This window comes from Rhinolophus sinicus, chromosome 14 (assembly GCF_057876585.1).
Source record: "Rhinolophus sinicus isolate RSI-liver-muscle chromosome 14, RSI-T2T, whole genome shotgun sequence".
Lineage (NCBI taxonomy): Eukaryota > Metazoa > Chordata > Mammalia > Chiroptera > Rhinolophidae > Rhinolophus > Rhinolophus sinicus.
The window spans coordinates 31,736,712-31,755,647 of NC_142514.1; the positions used below are offsets into that span (position 1 = coordinate 31,736,712).

The 18,936-nt window shown below is 36.6% G+C and overlaps 1 protein-coding gene across 2 annotated transcripts in view; it reads right to left on the reverse strand.

Moving 5' to 3' along the window:
* Window positions 1–18,936, reverse strand: part of EIF2B3 (eukaryotic translation initiation factor 2B subunit gamma) — a 112,107-nt gene that overhangs the window by 54,673 nt on the left and 38,498 nt on the right. For both annotated transcript variants that reach the window (XM_019716551.3, XM_019716550.3), the window contains exons 4-5: window positions 16,226–16,385; window positions 7,100–7,211 (exon numbers count right to left, since the gene is read on the reverse strand). In XM_019716551.3, the coding sequence (XP_019572110.1) occupies window positions 7,100–7,211; window positions 16,226–16,385 (272 nt within the window). The remainder of the gene's footprint in view (window positions 1–7,099; window positions 7,212–16,225; window positions 16,386–18,936) is intronic.

Consider the following 18,936-nt stretch of genomic DNA (forward strand, 5'->3'; position numbering starts at 1 on the left):
GCTCTCTCTGATGGCCATGGCCACCTAAACAAAAGGAGAGAACTCTAGCATCCCTGATGCTTGACTTCATACTTAGGAAAGAGCTTTATTATGACAGCACTAAGACTGCAAACCAAAGAATATAGGGAATGTTCTTTTGATATGTAACGGCAGTTGAGCCCAGTCCTCTGACATCAGACATATCAAGAACTCAATAACTTTTCCAGAGTTATCAGGAAGACAAATATGATTGGAGTTTATAAAGACCTCTCTTGAGAACTTAGAGCTTGCTTGCAACCCCAAACTCAAGCAACAACACTAAAAGACAATGTGAAATTAAATTATTTAACTGACATAATCTCCACCTCCCAAATCAACTATCTGCCCAAATTTGGTAACAAACAAATTTTCTCACTTACTGTGAGAGCTACAATTTTTAAAAAGCCTAACAGCCTGAAATAGTTATGTATGTTTTTCTAATTAAATCCAGTAAGTAAATGATGGGAGTCTACTTTTATCTTTTATAGTGTTGGTGATGTCTCTCTAATATGCATAGAAGTTGTCTAAAAAAATAAGTATGCTTTATGCTCTTTGGGGGATCTTTCAAAATTCTGGATAATGAAATCCTAAATGATTCATTGGTGAAAAGAAGACAATTTGAAATCAAGTGCCAACAACTGATAAATAATGGACAACTTAAATGTAATATAGCCATACAATGGAATACTATTGAACAATAAAAAGGAACAGAGCACTGACATAACATAGAACAACATAGATGAACCTTCAAAACATGCTAAGTGAAAGAAGCCAGTCACAGAACCCATATATTATATAATTACATTTATATAAAATGTCCAGAATAGACAAATATATATAGACATAAAGTAGACTTCTGGTTGTCTAAGGTGGGAGGGGAGGACAGGGAGAAAGAGGGAGTGATTTAGTGGGTATCAAGTTTCTTTTTGAGGTAGTAAAAATACTTTAAAAAATGACTGTGGTGATGGTTACACAATCCTGTGAATATATTTTTGAAAAACCCATTGAATTGTACACTTTGAATGAGTAAATTGTATTTTATATGAATTATACCTCAATTAAGCTATTGTATAAAAAAAGAAAATCTCACCCTAAACTTAGATAATGTTATGTGCTAAATTTATTCAAGTAAACAAACAAACAAATAAACAAACAGGGGAAAATCAAATGCTAGGATTTCTGTTTTCTATCTAGATATATAAAGCTAAAAAGAGAGTTGCTCTCATTCCAACAAGAAAAAAACTGAATCTACAAAATCATAACTTTTCTTGAACTCACCACAGAGCAACCAAATAGCCAGAACTCTAAGAAAAGACAGCAGCCTCTAAGGAGAGACAAGACGTCAACACTAGCTCACCTACAGCACAACATGGATGGGAGGGCTGCCATACAAGTAGGTAAGAATTAACTGTATACTACAAAGAATAAATTTTACTATATGTAAATGATGTCTCAGTAAACCCAACTTAAAAAAAAAATCAAGTGTCAGGTAATTAGAAACAATCTAAATTCCCAACAATATTAGATAAGTTAAATAAGTGAGGGTATATATTCATACGATAATTATATAGCTATTGAAAACCATGTTAAAAAAAAAACTAAGAGGACAGTGGTGTCAGGATAATGGCCCTTCAAAGATGTCACATCCTAATCCCTGGAACTGTGACTACGTTACCTTGTATAGTAAAAGGGACTTTGCAGATGTGATGATGTGATTAAGTTAAGGATTTTGAGAAGGGTAGATTATCCTAGATTACCCCAGTGGGGCCAATGCAATTACAAAGGTCCTTATAAGAGGAAGACAAATAGCTAAGTACTTTTTAACGATATGTTGTTTAATTCTCCAGAATCACGCAGCCCTGAATGCTCAATCGTGTTATTAGGCTTAACTGCAACACCACAAATCTAGTGGGCTGCCGTTTGAGTACTCTCAGGTTTATTTGGTCCTGCAAATATGTCTATGGTGTTAGATGTTGCCTACACTAGCTGGAGCCCTCTCTTCCCCTATGGACATGGACTCCAGCCGCTGGAGAGTGAGAATCAGAGCTCAAGCAGCAGTTTCAGGTGCTGGATCCACTTTTATTACTGCTTCCATTTACTCCTGGGGAACTGGAAAATTCCTTTAGACTCTGAGAGACCAAATGACTATCCCTTTATCAAATATTTATAGAATAGTACTAATGGGCCACAAATTCTGCTAAGTTGAACAGGAGTATGTAGTACAGTGTTTTTCAACCTTGGTACATTAGAAACACTCAAGGAGCTTTTTAAAAATGTCTGTCCTATGCCAGAATTAAATAAGAATCTCTAGGGCTCGGGTTCATGCATTAGCATTTTAAAAAAATGCTCCCCAGGGTTGAGAACTATTGGTCTTGAGAAGAGCAGGCAAGAAATCAATGCTATAGTATGGTGAGGCTGGAAAGATTGATTGGATATACATTTTTTGATACATGCTCAGTCACCAGTTGCAAGAGGCAACAAATGTTATTAGATAACATTCATCACAGTTTTTATACACGCAGAGGCCAATGCAACAGGTTTGCTGTCAGAGAAAGGAAACAGTCTAATCATCCAGGCAGTTTAATTCTATAATTGAAAGAATGATCCCTCGGAATTCGAGAAAACACAGAAAAACCATGTTACTATGTGTTGAAGGTTGGATTGTCCAGAAATGATACTGAGACAGAATTTGGGGTGTAAGATGTTTATTAGGGAACAACATCTGTGAAAAGAAGGGGAGGAAGCAAGAATGGGCAGAGGAAAAACTGCATTGAGATGCAGGTTCTACAAAGCCTTGACCAACATAGCAGGGAGTCGGGAGCAAGTACAGACTGTCAGAGAGGCCAGGCCTTATACCCCTCCCTCATTCAGAGACGGGATGCAGGCTGCCCCAGCAATAGCATGGCCTCAGGCAATGTGGCTCTTTACAGATGAGGTCATCCCGAAGTTGGCTGACTACACTCCCTATAGCTGTAGCAAGTCCTTCCTTGAAGGGGGACCTAGGCAGTGTATCTCTATGTCTATCATACAGCACTATAGCAATGAACACCATGGGTCAAGATGGGTCAATAGGTAGTTCTTGTTTTTTTTTTTTGTTTGTTTGTTTGTTTTTAAAAATTTTATTGGGGAACAGTGTGTTTCTCCAGGGCCCATCAGCTCCAAGTCATTGTCCTTCAATCTAGTTGTGGAGGGCACAGCTCAGCTCCAAGTTCAGTCATTGTTTTCAATCTTAGTTGCAGGGGGCACAGCCCACCATCCCATGTGGGAATTGAACCGTCAACCTTGTTGTTGAGAGCTGGCGCTCTAACCAACTGAGCCATCTGGCTGCCCCAGTAGTTCCTTTTCTCAGGAATTCATTCTAATCCAGGATTCTCATATTCTCTCTCTCTCTCTCTCTTTCTCTCTCTCTCTCTCTCTCTCTCTCTGTCTCACCAATGTCTTAATATTTGGGATTGAGTTGCTGGTTGTCCAGGATCTCGGCAAAGGCATCCAGCTAAGGCAGGATGTATCCCACATATAGCCACATGACTTGCCCTACTTCTAGGATATGTGGGGAGCAAACTGAGGTTGAAAGGAAAGGAACTGTGCTATGTGACCATATTTTCCCCCCAAGATGTCTTTCAACTTCATTGTTTCTAAGAAACTCTTGATTCAAAGCCTTTTGAATCTAAAGAATTTTACTGGTCATCCATAGTTGTATAAAAAATTACCTCAAACTCAGAGGCTTAAAATAACAAACACTTATCTCTCAGTTTCTGGAAGCAGTGAGTGGTTTAGTTTGGTGGTTCAGACTCAGATTCTCTCATGAGGTTGTAGTCCTGAGGGTGGCCAGGGGCTGCAGTCCAGTTACCTCAGGGTTGACTGGAGGAAGATCTGCTTTCAACATGGCTGTTGCCAGGTCTCAAAATATCTGCTAAACTCACTCACATGATTGTTGGTGGGCCTTCGTTCCTCACCACATGGGCATCTCCATAGCCTGCTTGAAAATCCGCATGACATGGCAGCTGACTTCCACAGAGTAAGTGATTCAAGAAAGGATGAGAGAGCACAAGTGGGCACCAAAGACAGAGGCTACAGTCTTTTTATAACCTAATTTTGGAAGTGACATTCCATCACTTCTGACATAGTCTATTCACTAGAAGGAAGTCACTAGGTCCAGCTCATAGTCAAGGCGAGTGGAATGACATTCCACTGCTTCAGGAGAGATTTATCAAAGAATTTATTAATATATCTTTAAAACTACCACAGAATTAAACAGAATAGAAAGGTTCAGAGTTCAGTTAGGTTTGTTTTTGCCATTGGGTAAGGAAGAAATGAATAATCCAAAGAAAGCCATTAGCTATGTCCATTGCAGAAAGTGTTCTGAGTAACCTGGCTTCCTTCAGCCAGCAAGAGCAAAGACTCATACCAGCCGGCATTCTATGCCATGACTACTAAACCAGGAAAGGCCGCTTCCCAAAAGCAACACCAAAGTCAAATGCAGAAATGTCTTCATCCACTAGACTGTGTCCTTAGAAATAATACCACCTTGAATCCTGCTCTCTTTAGGTCTTTAGGCTTCTTAAATAGTACATGTGGGGTTTTTCTTGTTTTTAAAATTTTTTAAATTGGGGGAAATTTTAAAAGACAGAAAAGTACAAGGAAAAACATCATAATCATCCATGACCAACCCAGCAGGGAGTCCAGAATTAATTGTTACTATCACAGCATAAATGTTTTAGCTGGTTTTTTCTTAAGAAATATCACATTTGTTTTATGACTACCTTGGCCTCTCTATCACTGAATTCTTTATTTTTATTCAGTTCTACCTTCACTGTCAAGATTTTTTTCCCCCCCAGAAGGGTTCATAGATGCCATATTTTTGAGTCTTGTCATGTTTGCGAATGTCTTCCTGTTGTTTTTATATCTGAATGATATCTTCATTATTTATACTATTCTTGAGTTCCACTTTCTTTCTCTGAGAACTCTGCGATATTGTTCCTCTGGTATTGAATATTGTGAAGACCTTGGAGGTAAGCTTAATTTTTCCTCTCATGTAAGTGATTAGCTTTTTGCCTCTGGGTGCTTGAATAATTCTTTCTTTATCCATAAAGTTTAATAAGTTTACTAGGATACATCTGACCAAATTTTCTTAGAATACACTATACTCTTAAAATTTCCAGATTTTTACTTGATTCAGGAAATTTTATTTTATTATATCTTGTTTAATTTTAAAAATTAAAATTGAAGTTATATATATGCACTCGTAAATAGCTTCTCAAGGCTTACAATGAAAAATTTCATGTATAAAGGAATTATACATTCCCTCCCTTCCTCATTTTCTGTTATCCAGAAGCACCCACTTTCAATTCTTTTAGAGGATCCACTTAGTATTTATATCTATCTTTCTAATAACATTCTTTCCCCCCCCTCCTTTTTTCCTCTTCCCTCCGAGCTCCGGTTCAAGCCGCTGTTTCTCAGTCTAGTTGTGTAGGACACAGCTCCCTGGCCCATGCTGGTATTATGAGCCTTGCGCTTCCCGGCTGAGGCAGTCGGTCGCCAGTTGTCGGTCAGCTGCTCACAGCAGCTCTCACCGGCTGCCGGCCACTCACGCTGGCCACCGGCCACTCACGCTGGCCACCGGCCGCTCATGGCCGCACACAGCAGCCCACTGCAGCACACATCACGCCAACCTCCAGCTGCTCACAGCAGCCCAGCTCCAGGGAAAGCTGTTGTTCACAATCTTAGTTGTAGAGGGTGCAGCTCACTGGCCCATGTGGTAATTGAATTGGCAACCTCGGTGTTAGGAGCACGGCGCTCCCACTACCTGAGCCACCGGGCTGGTCCTTAACATCATTTTCATTAAAATATATACTCTGAAATATGTCTCCTACCTCTGTTGTACTGGATAGCAAAAACAAAAAGTCATTTTTCTTTCCCAATTTACTCCTCTCACATTCATTTCATCCAGGCTTCAAACATTTATTAAGCATTTCTATCTATTTGCATCAACCAGTAAAACTGTGTTTGGTGGCTTCTGATGCTGGGCAAGTGCTCAATAAATGCCGACTGAAGAAAATGTGACTGGGTTGCCTATGTGTAGCCACTAAGATGGCTGCTATCAAAAAAATAGAAAATAACAAGTGTTGGTGAAGACGTGGAGAAATTGGAACCCTTGTGCACCTATTGGTGGGAATGCAAAATGGTACAACCACTATGGAAAACAGTATGGAGGTTCCTCAAAAAATTACAAATAGAACTATGATCCAGCAATCCCACTTCTGGGTATCTATCCAGAAGAATTCAAAACAGGACCTCAAAGGGATATTTGCATACCATGTTTACTGCAGCATTATTAATAATAACAAGATGTAGAAGGACCTCAAATGTCCATCAACAGATGAATGAAATAAATGGATAAAGAAAATGTGGTATGTACACACAATGGAATATTATGCAGCCTTAAAAAGGAAGACACATGCTACAACATGGATGAACCGTGAGGACATTATACTATGCAAAATAAGCCAGTCGCAAAAAGACAAATACTGTATGATTTCACTTACATGAGGTATCTAAAGCAGTCAAATTCATAGAAACATAAAGTCAAATAGTAGTTATCAGGGACTGGCAAGAAGAGAAGAGGGAGAGTTGTTTAATGGATATAGAACTTCAGATTTGTAAGATGAAAAAGTTCTGGAGATCTGTTTCACAACAACAGGAATATATTTAGCACTACCGAACTGTACACTTAAAAATGGTTAAGATGGTAAATTTTACGTTGTGTGTTTACCACAATTTTAAAAGCGAATAAGTTCTGTAACATTGTCAGAAAGACAGTCTTGTTCTCTGTTCTCCCCCGGCTGCTTTGCCCCACTCCTATGCAGGATTTGACTACCTTGGCAAGAAAAGACACAGGGAAAAAGCTAAGCTTGTGTGGTGAAGAAAAGCCTTCATCCTACCTCATGGGAAAACATTCACATGCTTTTGTCAATTTCACACAGTATAATCTAGTTTTCATTCCCTTTTTCCCATCCACTGGGTGGTTTTATTTTGTTTTAAGACAAGAAGAATTGCCAAAAAGAAAAACCCCAGGGCTTACTTCTGCAGGATGGATCCCTTAATGACCAGCTCGTCATACAAGTCTGCTTCATTAGCCATGAAGAGCAGCCTCTTTCCTGTGCTGTCCACTCCAATGAAGTCACGCTGCTCCACTGAATCATACAAAAGAAGGAAAATCAAACAAAGACATTGGCCCTGCCTATATGACTGAGTCAGGGGACAGGGCACCTACTCACATTTCTCTTGGAACCAAATACAGCATTGTGTTATGTAGCACATACTCACCACAGTGTTTAAAACACAGGCAGTCAAAAATTATTTTGAAATTGCTCCCCTAAAGGATATTATTAGGGTAACTGATCAAGTTTGAATAAGGTCTATAGATTCAAGTATCGTGTCAATATAATTTCCTGTTTTAAGAGACTGTCCTTTCATGGTGGGGGTGGGGGATGGGGAGAAGGATACACATTGATGTATTTAAAGGGAAAAGGAATGATGCCTGTAACTTATTCTCAAATAGCTCAGAAAGATGATAATTATATTTCTAATATATTGTGATACATATGATATATAATGAATATATATTGTAAGAGAGAAAGAGAATGATAGAGCAAATGTTAACATTGGGGAATGTGGGTAAAGGATATATAAGTTCTTTATACTATTCTTGTAACCATTCTGTAAATGTGAAATTACTTCAAAAATAAAAGTTAAGGATGTGATGGATATGTTCATTAGTTTGATTGTTGTGATCACTTTACAATGTCTACATATATCAAAATATCACCTTGTACATCTTAAATTACATCTTAAAGAGGCAACATTCCAGGATGATTAATGATTTTTATTTGTAAAAAATAAATAAAAAGTTAAATAAAGAGGGGCAGTCAAGATACTGCTTAATCAACTAAATGGATGAGCCACAAGACTACTTCATGGCACAGAAAGAAAGTACAAGAAATTCTTAACTTAGGTCTACTCACTGTGAAAATGGGAATAATATTATTTAAGCACATCCACATTCAACCAACATTACATATATGTCTACTATGCACGAGAGTTCATGCTGTGTATGGGAGCATTCAAAGAAAATAAGGTACATATTTACTAAATGCACAGAGTTCTCTGAGGGACAGTGATTTTACAAGCTACCCTACTATTGCTCTTTTCTGTGTTGTATTTCTTCCCCCCAACCAGATTATAAGCTCTTCAAAGGTAGGCTTATGATTCCTATATATCTCCTGTAAAATCTAGTCGTGTTGGATACTTAATAAAATCTTCTCAGATCTGTACAGTATCTATCTATAGCTTACAAAAGCATTTTCGCAGAGAGGCAACATTCCAGGATGATTAAGAGTGAGACTCTGAAGCCAGACCACCTGTGTATGAATACCACTTACTAGTTGTTCGTCTTTGAGCAAGATACTAAACCTCTCTGTTCCTCGGTTGCATCTGTAAATAGGGATAATAATAGTGCCTATATCTCACAGGCTTGTTATAAAGACTAAATAAGTTAATAAAGCTCTCGTTTGATCCTCACAACAATCAAATAAAGCAATGATTTAATTAATCTAATACCTCTTTAAAAAAGAGAAATTGAAAGTTGAACTTGAGGAAAAATGTTATTGCTAAAAATGAATTTGGCTGCCTGTGACAGGCAATGGCTACTATATAATTGAATATGCTTCCATGTTGGCTGCAGCTGCCTATACACCTAGAACCAAATGTATTACTCAAGTGTATAATATGTTTGGCTCAGGTGCTTAAGGCATTCATTCCTTCGGATGGTTTCTGGTCATCTTATCATATGTAGTGTCTGAATCTGAATAGGGAGAAACTATCATAAAAAGTTATATATATATTTTTTCAATATCTAAGATTAGTGAAGTCTAAAGAAGGAAGGGTAAATAATGCCAATTTGAAGGTAAGTAAGTTTTATAAAGAATTTTTATAAAGTTTTATAAAGAATTTAAATCAAAGCAAAAAATTGAAGAGAATTTCAAATGCCACACAATAGCTTTGACGTGTATCAATTCATTCATTCATCCATTATGTGGAAACTTGAGAATACAACATAGTCTGCAAAGGTCTGATTATGAGCCAATATTTTAAAAAGAAACACAGAGATGTTATTTTTGGATATAATTTGCAGTGCTTATCCTATCCAAGTCCTTAGACCCACAAAAACCTTGAATTACTAAATGTTGGAGCAATAATTTCCAACAAGTCAATGTTTCACTGATGGTGCACTTCAGTCACATTCTCCTCACTCTTAGGCCCCCCTCCTTGTACGTGCTTCTTTGTAGCTACCATAGTAACGAACGGGGACCTCAGAATATGATACAAATTTTAGGAACTTGGAAAGGTTTCTAGTCTGCTTTAACAAAGTGAATTTCACTTTGGGAGCAGAGCAGGTAACATTAGATGTTCATCCTAAGAAGAAGACCACCCAAATAACATTAAGAAAGCATTAAAACTATGAAGTTCCATTTAAAAAAAGTCTGTCATATGAAGCTATTCACATTTTTTTCTAGTTTTTTTTTTTTTTTTTTTAACTTCTTTGGCCCTTCTGTCTCTTTACTTAACCATTGATTCACTCAAAAAAAATTCCATTTGTGCAATACCTGTGACAGGCATTATGTTTGGAGTGGGGAATTCCAACTCATGACCCTGATGCTAAAACTAGATAAAGATATTATGAGAAAGGAAAATTACAGGCATATTTACTCATTATATAAATACAAAGATTTTAAACAAAATATTAGCAAATCAAAACTAATAGTGTATATAGTAGATTTAAAAGGCTTACACATTTGTTGCAGCTCTACCCCTTCAAGTAAGTTCTAGAATGTAAAATGGTATAGCCACTAAGGAAAACAGTATGGCAGTTCCTCAAAAAATTAAAAATAGAATTACCATATGATTCAGCAATTCCACTTTTGGGTACGCACCCAAAAGAATTGAAAGAAGGGTCTTTAAGAGATATTTGTACACCCATGTTCATAGCAGCATTATTCACAATAGCTAATATGTGGAAGCAACCCAAGTGCCCATTGATGGATTGATGGATAAGTAAAATGTGGTACATACATACAAGAGAATATTATTCAGCCTTAAAAAGGAAGGAAATTCTGCAATATGCTACAACATGGATGGAATTTGAGGGCATTATACTAAGTAAAATGAGCCAGTCACAAAAAGACAAATGCTGTATGATTTCACTTATACATGGTACTTAAAGTAATCAAAATCACAGAGACAGAAAGTAGAATGCTGGTTGCCAGTGGCTGGGGGAGGGTGGATGGAAAGTTATTGTTTAATGGCTATAGAGAGTGTCAGTTTTACAAGATAAAAAGAGTTACGGAGATGGACAGTGGTGATGGTTACACAACATTATAAATGCTTTTAATACCACTGAATTGTATACTTAAAAAAGATGGTAAATTTTATGTTATGTGTATTTCACCATATAAATTTTTTTTAAGAAAAAAGTACTCACAGGAAAAAAAAAGGTTAGCTTTAGTTCACCATCCTTTATATACAGGCTGGTCTAGAGACCAGCTTTGACTAACACAGAACAGAAGAAGTAACACAGTGCAAGTTCTGAGTTTAGGCTTCAGGAGACCTTGTAGCTTCTCTTACTCTCAGAACCTGCTGCTGCTGCTGCATGTGAACCAGTCTGGGCCAGCTTCCCATAGGATAAGGGACTGGATGGAAAGAGAAACTTAGCTGTCACAGCTGAGGTCCCATACATATTAGAGAGTCCAGCTTTGGTAGGCAGGCTCTAAGAATAATTGCCTCTTGGTATTCACACTGTTCTGTATCCTCTCTCTTGGAGTATGGGATGGCCTAAAGACATGCAGAATGTGGCAAAAGTGATGAAATGCTACTTTTGTGATTAGGTTACATAAGTTTGTAACTTCTGTCTTGCTATAAGGTTCTCTCCCTTGCTGGCTTTGATGAAGCAAGTTGCTATGTTTGAGAGGCCTAAGTGACAAAACAAAAAAGAAAAAAAAAAGAAAAAATGAGGGCAGCTTCTGGCTAACAGCCAGGTAGAAACTGAGGTTCTCAGTCCAATAGTCCTTTGGGAACTGAAATTCTGCCAACAAACAAGTGAGTTTAGAAGAAATCCTTTCCTAGTTGAGCCTTCAGATGAGACCTCAGCCCTGGATGACATCTTGATTTCAGCCTTGTAAAAGACACTTGGATAATTATAACTCTGTAAATTTTGGACATATGAAACCTTGATAAAAATAAAATGAAATTCATAAAGAAGCCCAGGCTATGGAGACAGAAGGCATGGATTCAAGTTCTGATTCTACCACTTAACCACTGATGTGATCTTGAACAATCCACAAAATGCTATCAGGTCATAAATGGATATAAAAACTTGGTAAATAACAAAACTACCTCGCTCCATTCATTGGATTTTAGCTTGGAAGTAAATCTTGATTATCTTTGTTTTCCATATAAGGCTTAGCATAGATTTTATATAAAATATGTCCTAAAATTCAGTGACTACATCAGAATTTAATACATTCGTAAGTCTGATTTCATACCCACTACCCTGTCTGCACAGAAGTAAATTACTCACCTCCTTCTTTTCAAGTATCATGTTTTAAAATATATTTCTTTGTAACTGAGACGTTAAATTGCTCCCTGTATTTTGCACATGCTCCTATTATTGTACTCATCACACTCTGACTTACGAAGTCTAACATATTTGAACTTACTTCTATATACTGTTTCCTCAATCACAATAATTTCAGTTTTTAGTATGCAGGGATTTCAAGTCACATTTGTTGGACATAATTAGACAAAAAAGGCAGGACGGGGGGGGAGAATGGGAATTGCGAAAATAGATCAAGCAGAAGCCCAAGTAGGAGTAGAAGTTTTTTTTGGCAGTACAGCTTTGAGAAAAATAAAAAAGCTGATGCAAAAGAAATACGGGCTCAGAACTGCCTACCAACATTTGTTAGTACAGAGGGAAATAAGCTGATTGAGAGGTGATAGCCAACTGACAGCTTTCACTGTGTGATTCTGAAGCGCACTGATATACTATACTGATTCTAGTCTGGGTCAGGCTATATAACTCTGAGAACTGGAGAGGAATTTGAGAAATGCTACTACAGTGAATTGGATGGGTTAAATAAAAGTTTCCTAGGATTTTTCCATTTCAAATATCCCAAGAGACACAGTGGAACTGCAGAGATAACAGTAAATATTATAATTTGTGTCATAAAATCATAATAGCATTAAACATTTGCACAGAAGAATATACAGAAAAGAAAAGCCCCTTTATTTTATCTGCAATAAAGCAAAATAAATATACTATGTTCTCATTGAAACTGAGAGAAAAAGGAAATCCTGAAGTTTCTAACAAGCAAGGGATGGTAAATGGAAATTAATGATATTTACAAATTATTGAAAATTTAAGATATATATATATATATATATATATATATATATATACACTTGTATGTACATATAGTATTTTGCTTATATAATGCGTTATCTTTACTGTTTGGTTTTTGTGAATGCAAAAATTACATATATGAGGCTTTCATAAGTTCCCTCAAGATCAGTTTCTAATCAAATTTTCCCCATCAGGTTTCAAGTTTCTCAAAATGCCCTACATTTAAAGCAGGGCAGAATGAATAGTCTGTCTACCTTTTAGGGTAAGGATATTATGTGGGTGCGTGTGTGTTTGTCTTTTTTCATTTATATAGGCCTTGGTAACTAGTTCTGTGCTTGACATAAAAAAGGCTAGAAAGCACAGCCTGTTTGAATCACCAGAAAAAGTTATATGTAGTCCTTCCAAAGAGGCTCTTCCAGACATTTATGCTGCCACTGTTAGTTTCCCTTTAGACTCACAAGCTATTATGCAAACAAAAACAGTTTGATATTTTGTGGTCTTTAAAGCATTGCCATTTTACATAAATTCTCCTTAAATATGTAATTTAGAATGCTTCCAAAGTTATTAAATGTGATTTTTTAGGCTACAGGACCAAATTACTTCCCATAGGAGTATTTCTAAAAATGCATATGAAAGCGATGATGATATTAATAGCAATTACAATTTATTAAGCAACTACTATGTTTCAAGGAGTAGATCGAATGCTTTACAAACATATTATTTCTCCAAAAAAAAAAAAAAATCCTGAAAGGATTCAGTTGCATTTTATAGCTAAAGAAAATGAAGTTCAGGACGGTTAGATAATTTGCCCAATATCATACAGTTTTTGGGCATTGAAACCTATACAGCCTGAGCTCTAGAGCCTATGCTCTCAACAGCCATGCTACAGCAGTAGTTATTTATTTAAAAATCTTGAGAACATTTCTAAACATAAATTAACAGACAATGTAGTGTCAGTCTGAAAAATCATTATAAACTCAGACTCTTACAATACCCACTCATGAATCAGCTCAGACTTACAGCTTTAGGATTTAAACTGCTAGGGCTTGAATCTACTTTCTTTTACCTGGGGGCCAGTAAGAGAACTGCCTTTAGAGGGCAGGTCGCCCAACCATTCAATAATAGCTACTGACTGCTCGCTGTGGGCCATTATTGGGGCAGATGCTGGGGATAGAATGAACAAAACAGATATGATCCCTGCTCTCACGGAGCTTACAGTTGAACAGAAGAGACAGTAAATATGAGACCAGGAGTACCATATGTAGGCAAACAAGGGGATAGAATTTCATGCTAGAGGGTCAAGGAAGGCCTCTCTCAGAAAAATAACTGAGAAGGCTAAGCTGGATTTAGAGTGCATGTGTTGTGCGAAGAGAGGGGGTGGAAAACATTTCAGGCAGAAAACATGTGTAAAGGCCTGCAGCAGGAAAAAACAGTCTAAAAAATCCAAATATGAATTTGAGCCTGCCTTCCTCAGTATGTACAGCTCCTACAAACCTGCTGAGAAGGAAGTGGTAAGGGTGAGAAAGATGGCTCCTGAAACATCTACCATAGCCATTCTCCTATAGGTAAGAACACCATTTGGGAAACTTGGACCTAGGGGATACAGACTATTAAACAGTATCTGGGAAAGAGGGGCCTGCTGGCTGTTCTGGTACATAACAGCAGCCAAGAGGCAGACCAAATATACAGTCTGAGAGGGTTAGAATTGTTTTAAAAAGTGATTATCACTGAAATGCATAGCATTCCATGGGAGGAATTCAAAACTCGGGTATTTAGGCGAAACTTATAGCCTTCAAATATAACAAAATAGAGAAAATAAGGAGTTCAAAATTTCAAGTTAATGAAAAATCTTTCTAAAACATCTAAAATCTTTCTAAAATCTAATTATGACAGCCTCTTGTTTAAAATTCCTCAACAACTCCCCACTGTTTTGGGGATAAAGTTCAAACTCTTTAGTCTGATCCCTGTATCTTCTCCACTCCCATTTCCTGCTTCCCTGCCCTCCACGCTCACTCTCCAGCTAAACAGCAAGTTACCAGTGTACATCATACTTTTTCAGAGGATAGAAGAGTCAGCTTAAAGGAACTTCCACTAGCCATGTTGTGACAATTTAAGCATCAAAATTTTTTAAATGGATGGGTAGATAGATAATAGTTAGTTAATTTAAAATAAAATTGTAAAAAGCTATACATTTACAATGATACTTAAAGAGATAAAAGCTAACATGAAATATACTAAAAAGTTCTAAAATTAAAGAATAATAACTATAATAGGGTATTTGATTTTTAAAATTGATTCAAGTAGAGAAGTATGAAAAACAGAAACAAAAATATTCATATTTATAAAATATACATCTGTTTATAAAGTCTGGATATATACAGCGGGTGACAAAAGTATACACATTTTAAGAAAGGAAAAAACTGTACTAAAATTGTAATACTCAATATATACCAATAACAAAAGATGAATACAAGTCACGTGTATACTTTTTTTTTGGCACCGCCGGTAGTTGTTTGTACCTGTGTAAGTTGAAAAGGCTGAATACGAGAATTATGAATAAGCAAACCAGATCTTGCAAAAGTAGAAACTATACCAAGAACAAAAGGATTGATTGATATGAGGATTATACATAACAAGGTAGAAAGAGGATCCAATTAATCTGCACCAGTATTCAATTGAACATAAAAGCAACTAAAAAGAAGTTTCATTGCTATAATTCAAAATTATCAATTAACCAAATGCCCTAAAGAAGAGTGCTAAAAATACAGACTAGATTACTCAAATCCTAGGCATGAAAGCTCTAGGTGACTCTATTAATAGCATAATACTAATAAGCCATACATAGCATCTAATAATTGTAACAGACTATGTCAATATATGATAATGACAAGACAATAGGTTACATAATGCTTGATTAGCAAAATCTAAAGAACTCATCATTCCAGGGGAAAACTCCAGGGAAAAAAACACATCATTCCGGGAAAAACTAAAACCTATATAAAAAGTGTGATTTTTACAAAGCATTTTGGTCAAAAGTTCAGTTATTAAAAGTAGCCCAGTTACAGAATCAATGGCTCAGGTTTGAAATACTCTGGGAAAAGCAATCAGGAACATGCCTTAACCCAAAATCAACCACTGTGTCAATAACCCAAATTCTATAACCTTGGCTGGACTAGAGTATTATTTCTTTTCTTTTTGCTCTGGTAAGATTACTCTCTCTCTGAAGATTAAAAAACTAATAACCTACTACTAGAATCTTAGGAAGAGTAAAGATAAGTATGTTGTAATCCTAAAAAGACAAAGCACGGTTAAATGATTATCTTGTTTACTTAGGGTGATTGGACCATTCAAAAGAATCAACCATACTACATTTGTAATAGTAATTTTAATTGCTTAAAGGTATCTAATTAAATTTGTAATCAAACTTTAAATACTTTTTAAAATTTGATTTTAAATTGAATTTTTTGTTTCTTAGATACATGCATTCGATTATTTGAGCCTTAAACACAATGCAAACAGTTCTGAGTGCTGTGCCCTGCATACAAAAATCTCCTGGACCTACAGAATCTAATCAATAGTTATAAACCTCTTCAAGTCAGGGACTGTGTGTTATCGAACTTTATGTCATCAATCCGTAACACAGCACCTGCAGTGCAGTTGGTTTTCAAGAAATGTTTCTTAAGAGAAAGCATGAATGATGATAATTATAAAAAACCAACAAACAAATAAATCAAACTCCAGTCTCCTTACCTGCTTTTTTTTTCCCCTTTTGACCTGGAACTGGTTCTAAGCCGTCTTGGCCTTTTCTCATTAACATGGCAAGTGATGCATCATGAGCTCTGAACAGGTCCACAACCTCATGTAAGGCAACATCTGTTATCAGATCACAGCTCAAGACTAGTACATCTGTCTGTCAAATGGAGAAGGGGAAAGTCAGTATCACAAAGGACAATAGATCACATAAATCATCACAGGATAAATTATACTGGCTCAGAAATATACACAATCCGAACACCTGTTTTCAAACATTTTTTATAAGCAGAAAAATAAGTAAAATAAATGGGGTTGTTCTAATTGAACTGTACTGGGGGAGGGTCAGGAATACCTCCCTCCCCTTTGTGTGTGCCTTACTGCTCCCTGAGGCACATTGTTTCAGTGTACAGCATAGTGGTTAGACATTTATATAATTTAGGAAGTGATCCCTCCGATAAGTCCAGTAACCACTTGACACCATACATAGTTATTACATTATTGACTATATTCCCCTATGCTGTACTTTATACCCCCATGACTATTTTGTAACTGCCAATTTATTGAAGTATCATATTTTAAGAGTAACCTGGATAAACCAAAAAAGTGTCAGTAAGATGATCAAGATGGTGAAAGAGGTAGAAACCATGACAGCTGAAAGAACGGAAGTTGTTTAGTAGGGAGAAGATTGTGTGTGGGGGGGGAGGAGAGGGGACGACAGTGGGCAGGACAAGGGAAGAGGGTGGGGTTAAGAAAGAAAGAAAGATAATAGCACGCTTCAAATACTTGACAGTCTTAAGGAAGAACCAAATTTTGGCTGAATAGCCCAAGACCAAAGTTAAGAACGAATAGGTAAAACAGGAAAAGAAGTATTTTTGGTTTCCATATTAACTCATTTCTGCGAATCAAAGCTAGTCAAAAAGAACAATTTTATAAGGTAATTAATGAGTTTCCATCATTAGAAATGCTCAGGCAGAAACTGGATTATCGCTTGTAATGATTCATTTATCTAACATTTATTGAGAACTTACTCGATGCTCAGCCAGACCCTATTCTGGAACTTAGAGGAAACTTGGACTGTGTATGTTATGTGCCATTGTTTTGGTTCAGACTCCTGGTGACGCTATGAATGAGTGACATCCGCAATGTCCTGTCCTCAACAGCTCTGCTCAGCTCCTGTGGACTCACCCTATAGCTTCTTTAATGGAGTCTATCCATCTCATATTTCAGTCTTCCTCTTTTCCTGATGCCTTCTATTTTCCCCAACCTTTTCCTAAGAACCCTGCCTTCTCATAATGAACCCAAAGTAGGACAGCTTTGCCATTTTTGCTTCCAGTGATGTTTCAGGGTTACTTTGCTCTACAGCCCACTTTGTTTGTCTTTCTGGTAATCTAGGATATCCCTAGAGCTCTCCTCCAATCCATATTTCAAATGAATCAATTTCTTTTCCTATCAGTCTTCTTTACTGTCCAACTTTCACATCTGTATATAGTAATTGGGAAAATGAGGGTGTGGATGATCTTAGCCTTGGTTTCTAATGACAGACATATCTTTACTTCCGGTGATTTTTCTGGGACTAGAAAATACTCGTATTAAATGTGAGTGGCTAAAAAGGGCTACTCAATATGTTTTAAACAAATTTCTAACAATACATTCTACCATTATGTTTTATCATTAATGCAGTAAACAAAAGTCCACAAATAATCAATTGGAGAACAAATTCCTTAAATTGTCATTTAAATCGACTATACCAATGTTTCTCAAAAGCACACGTACAGTTTCCCAGAGATGCCTCAGAAAAAATTTGGTTCCTACTGCCCTTCCTGAGTCAACCAAGGTAGCTCCTCTTTTATTAATTTTATTTTCTAGGCTTCTGTATAAGCTTTGGTTTGGAAAACAGGTTCTGAGACTTTAAAAGCCTGAAAAACATTGGATTAAATTATACCAGATTTAAGAATAAAGTGAATATTTGTATACATGGAAATTTTTGTAAGTGGCTCTAATTTTTCTAAGAGTTTAATTTGAAATCAAGATTCCTGCTTTGGGTGGGAAAATGGATTATTTCAACTCACATTCTACTACAGCAAAGGGTCATGTTTGCTCAGAAAGTGAGGCTCAACCATCAGAATGCTTTGTCTTATTGCCTGAAATTTCTTATTCTGCATACAGATGCTCCTGATTTACAATGGTGTTATGTCCTAATAAACCCATTATAAGTTGAAAACATTGTAAGTCGAATGTGCATTTAATACACCTAACTTACTGAATGGCACAGTTTAGCCTAGCCTACCTTAAATGTGCTCGGCACACAGTATCTAAAAAGTGCTGACAACACAGTACACTGCTGGGTATCAGTTATTTACTCTTGTGATTATGTGCCTGCCTGGGAGCTGTGGCTCACTGCCACTGCTTGGCTTCATGAGAGTATCTTACTGCATATTGCTGGCCCAGGAAAAGATCAAAATTAAAAATTCGAAGTACAGTTTTTACTGAATGCATATTGCTTTAGCACCATTGCAAAGTCAAAAAATCGTGAGTGAAACCATTGTAAGTTTGGGACCATCAGTATAGAATCTGTACCAGAACCATCATTTCTTTTCCTATGTATAACTAATTTTGCATAGCCTAAACAATTCCTTTTAAAGGCATTATCTTAAGGTTAAGAAGTTCAAATTTGGATTTTTTTCTACCCTTCTGTTTTCTTTTAATTC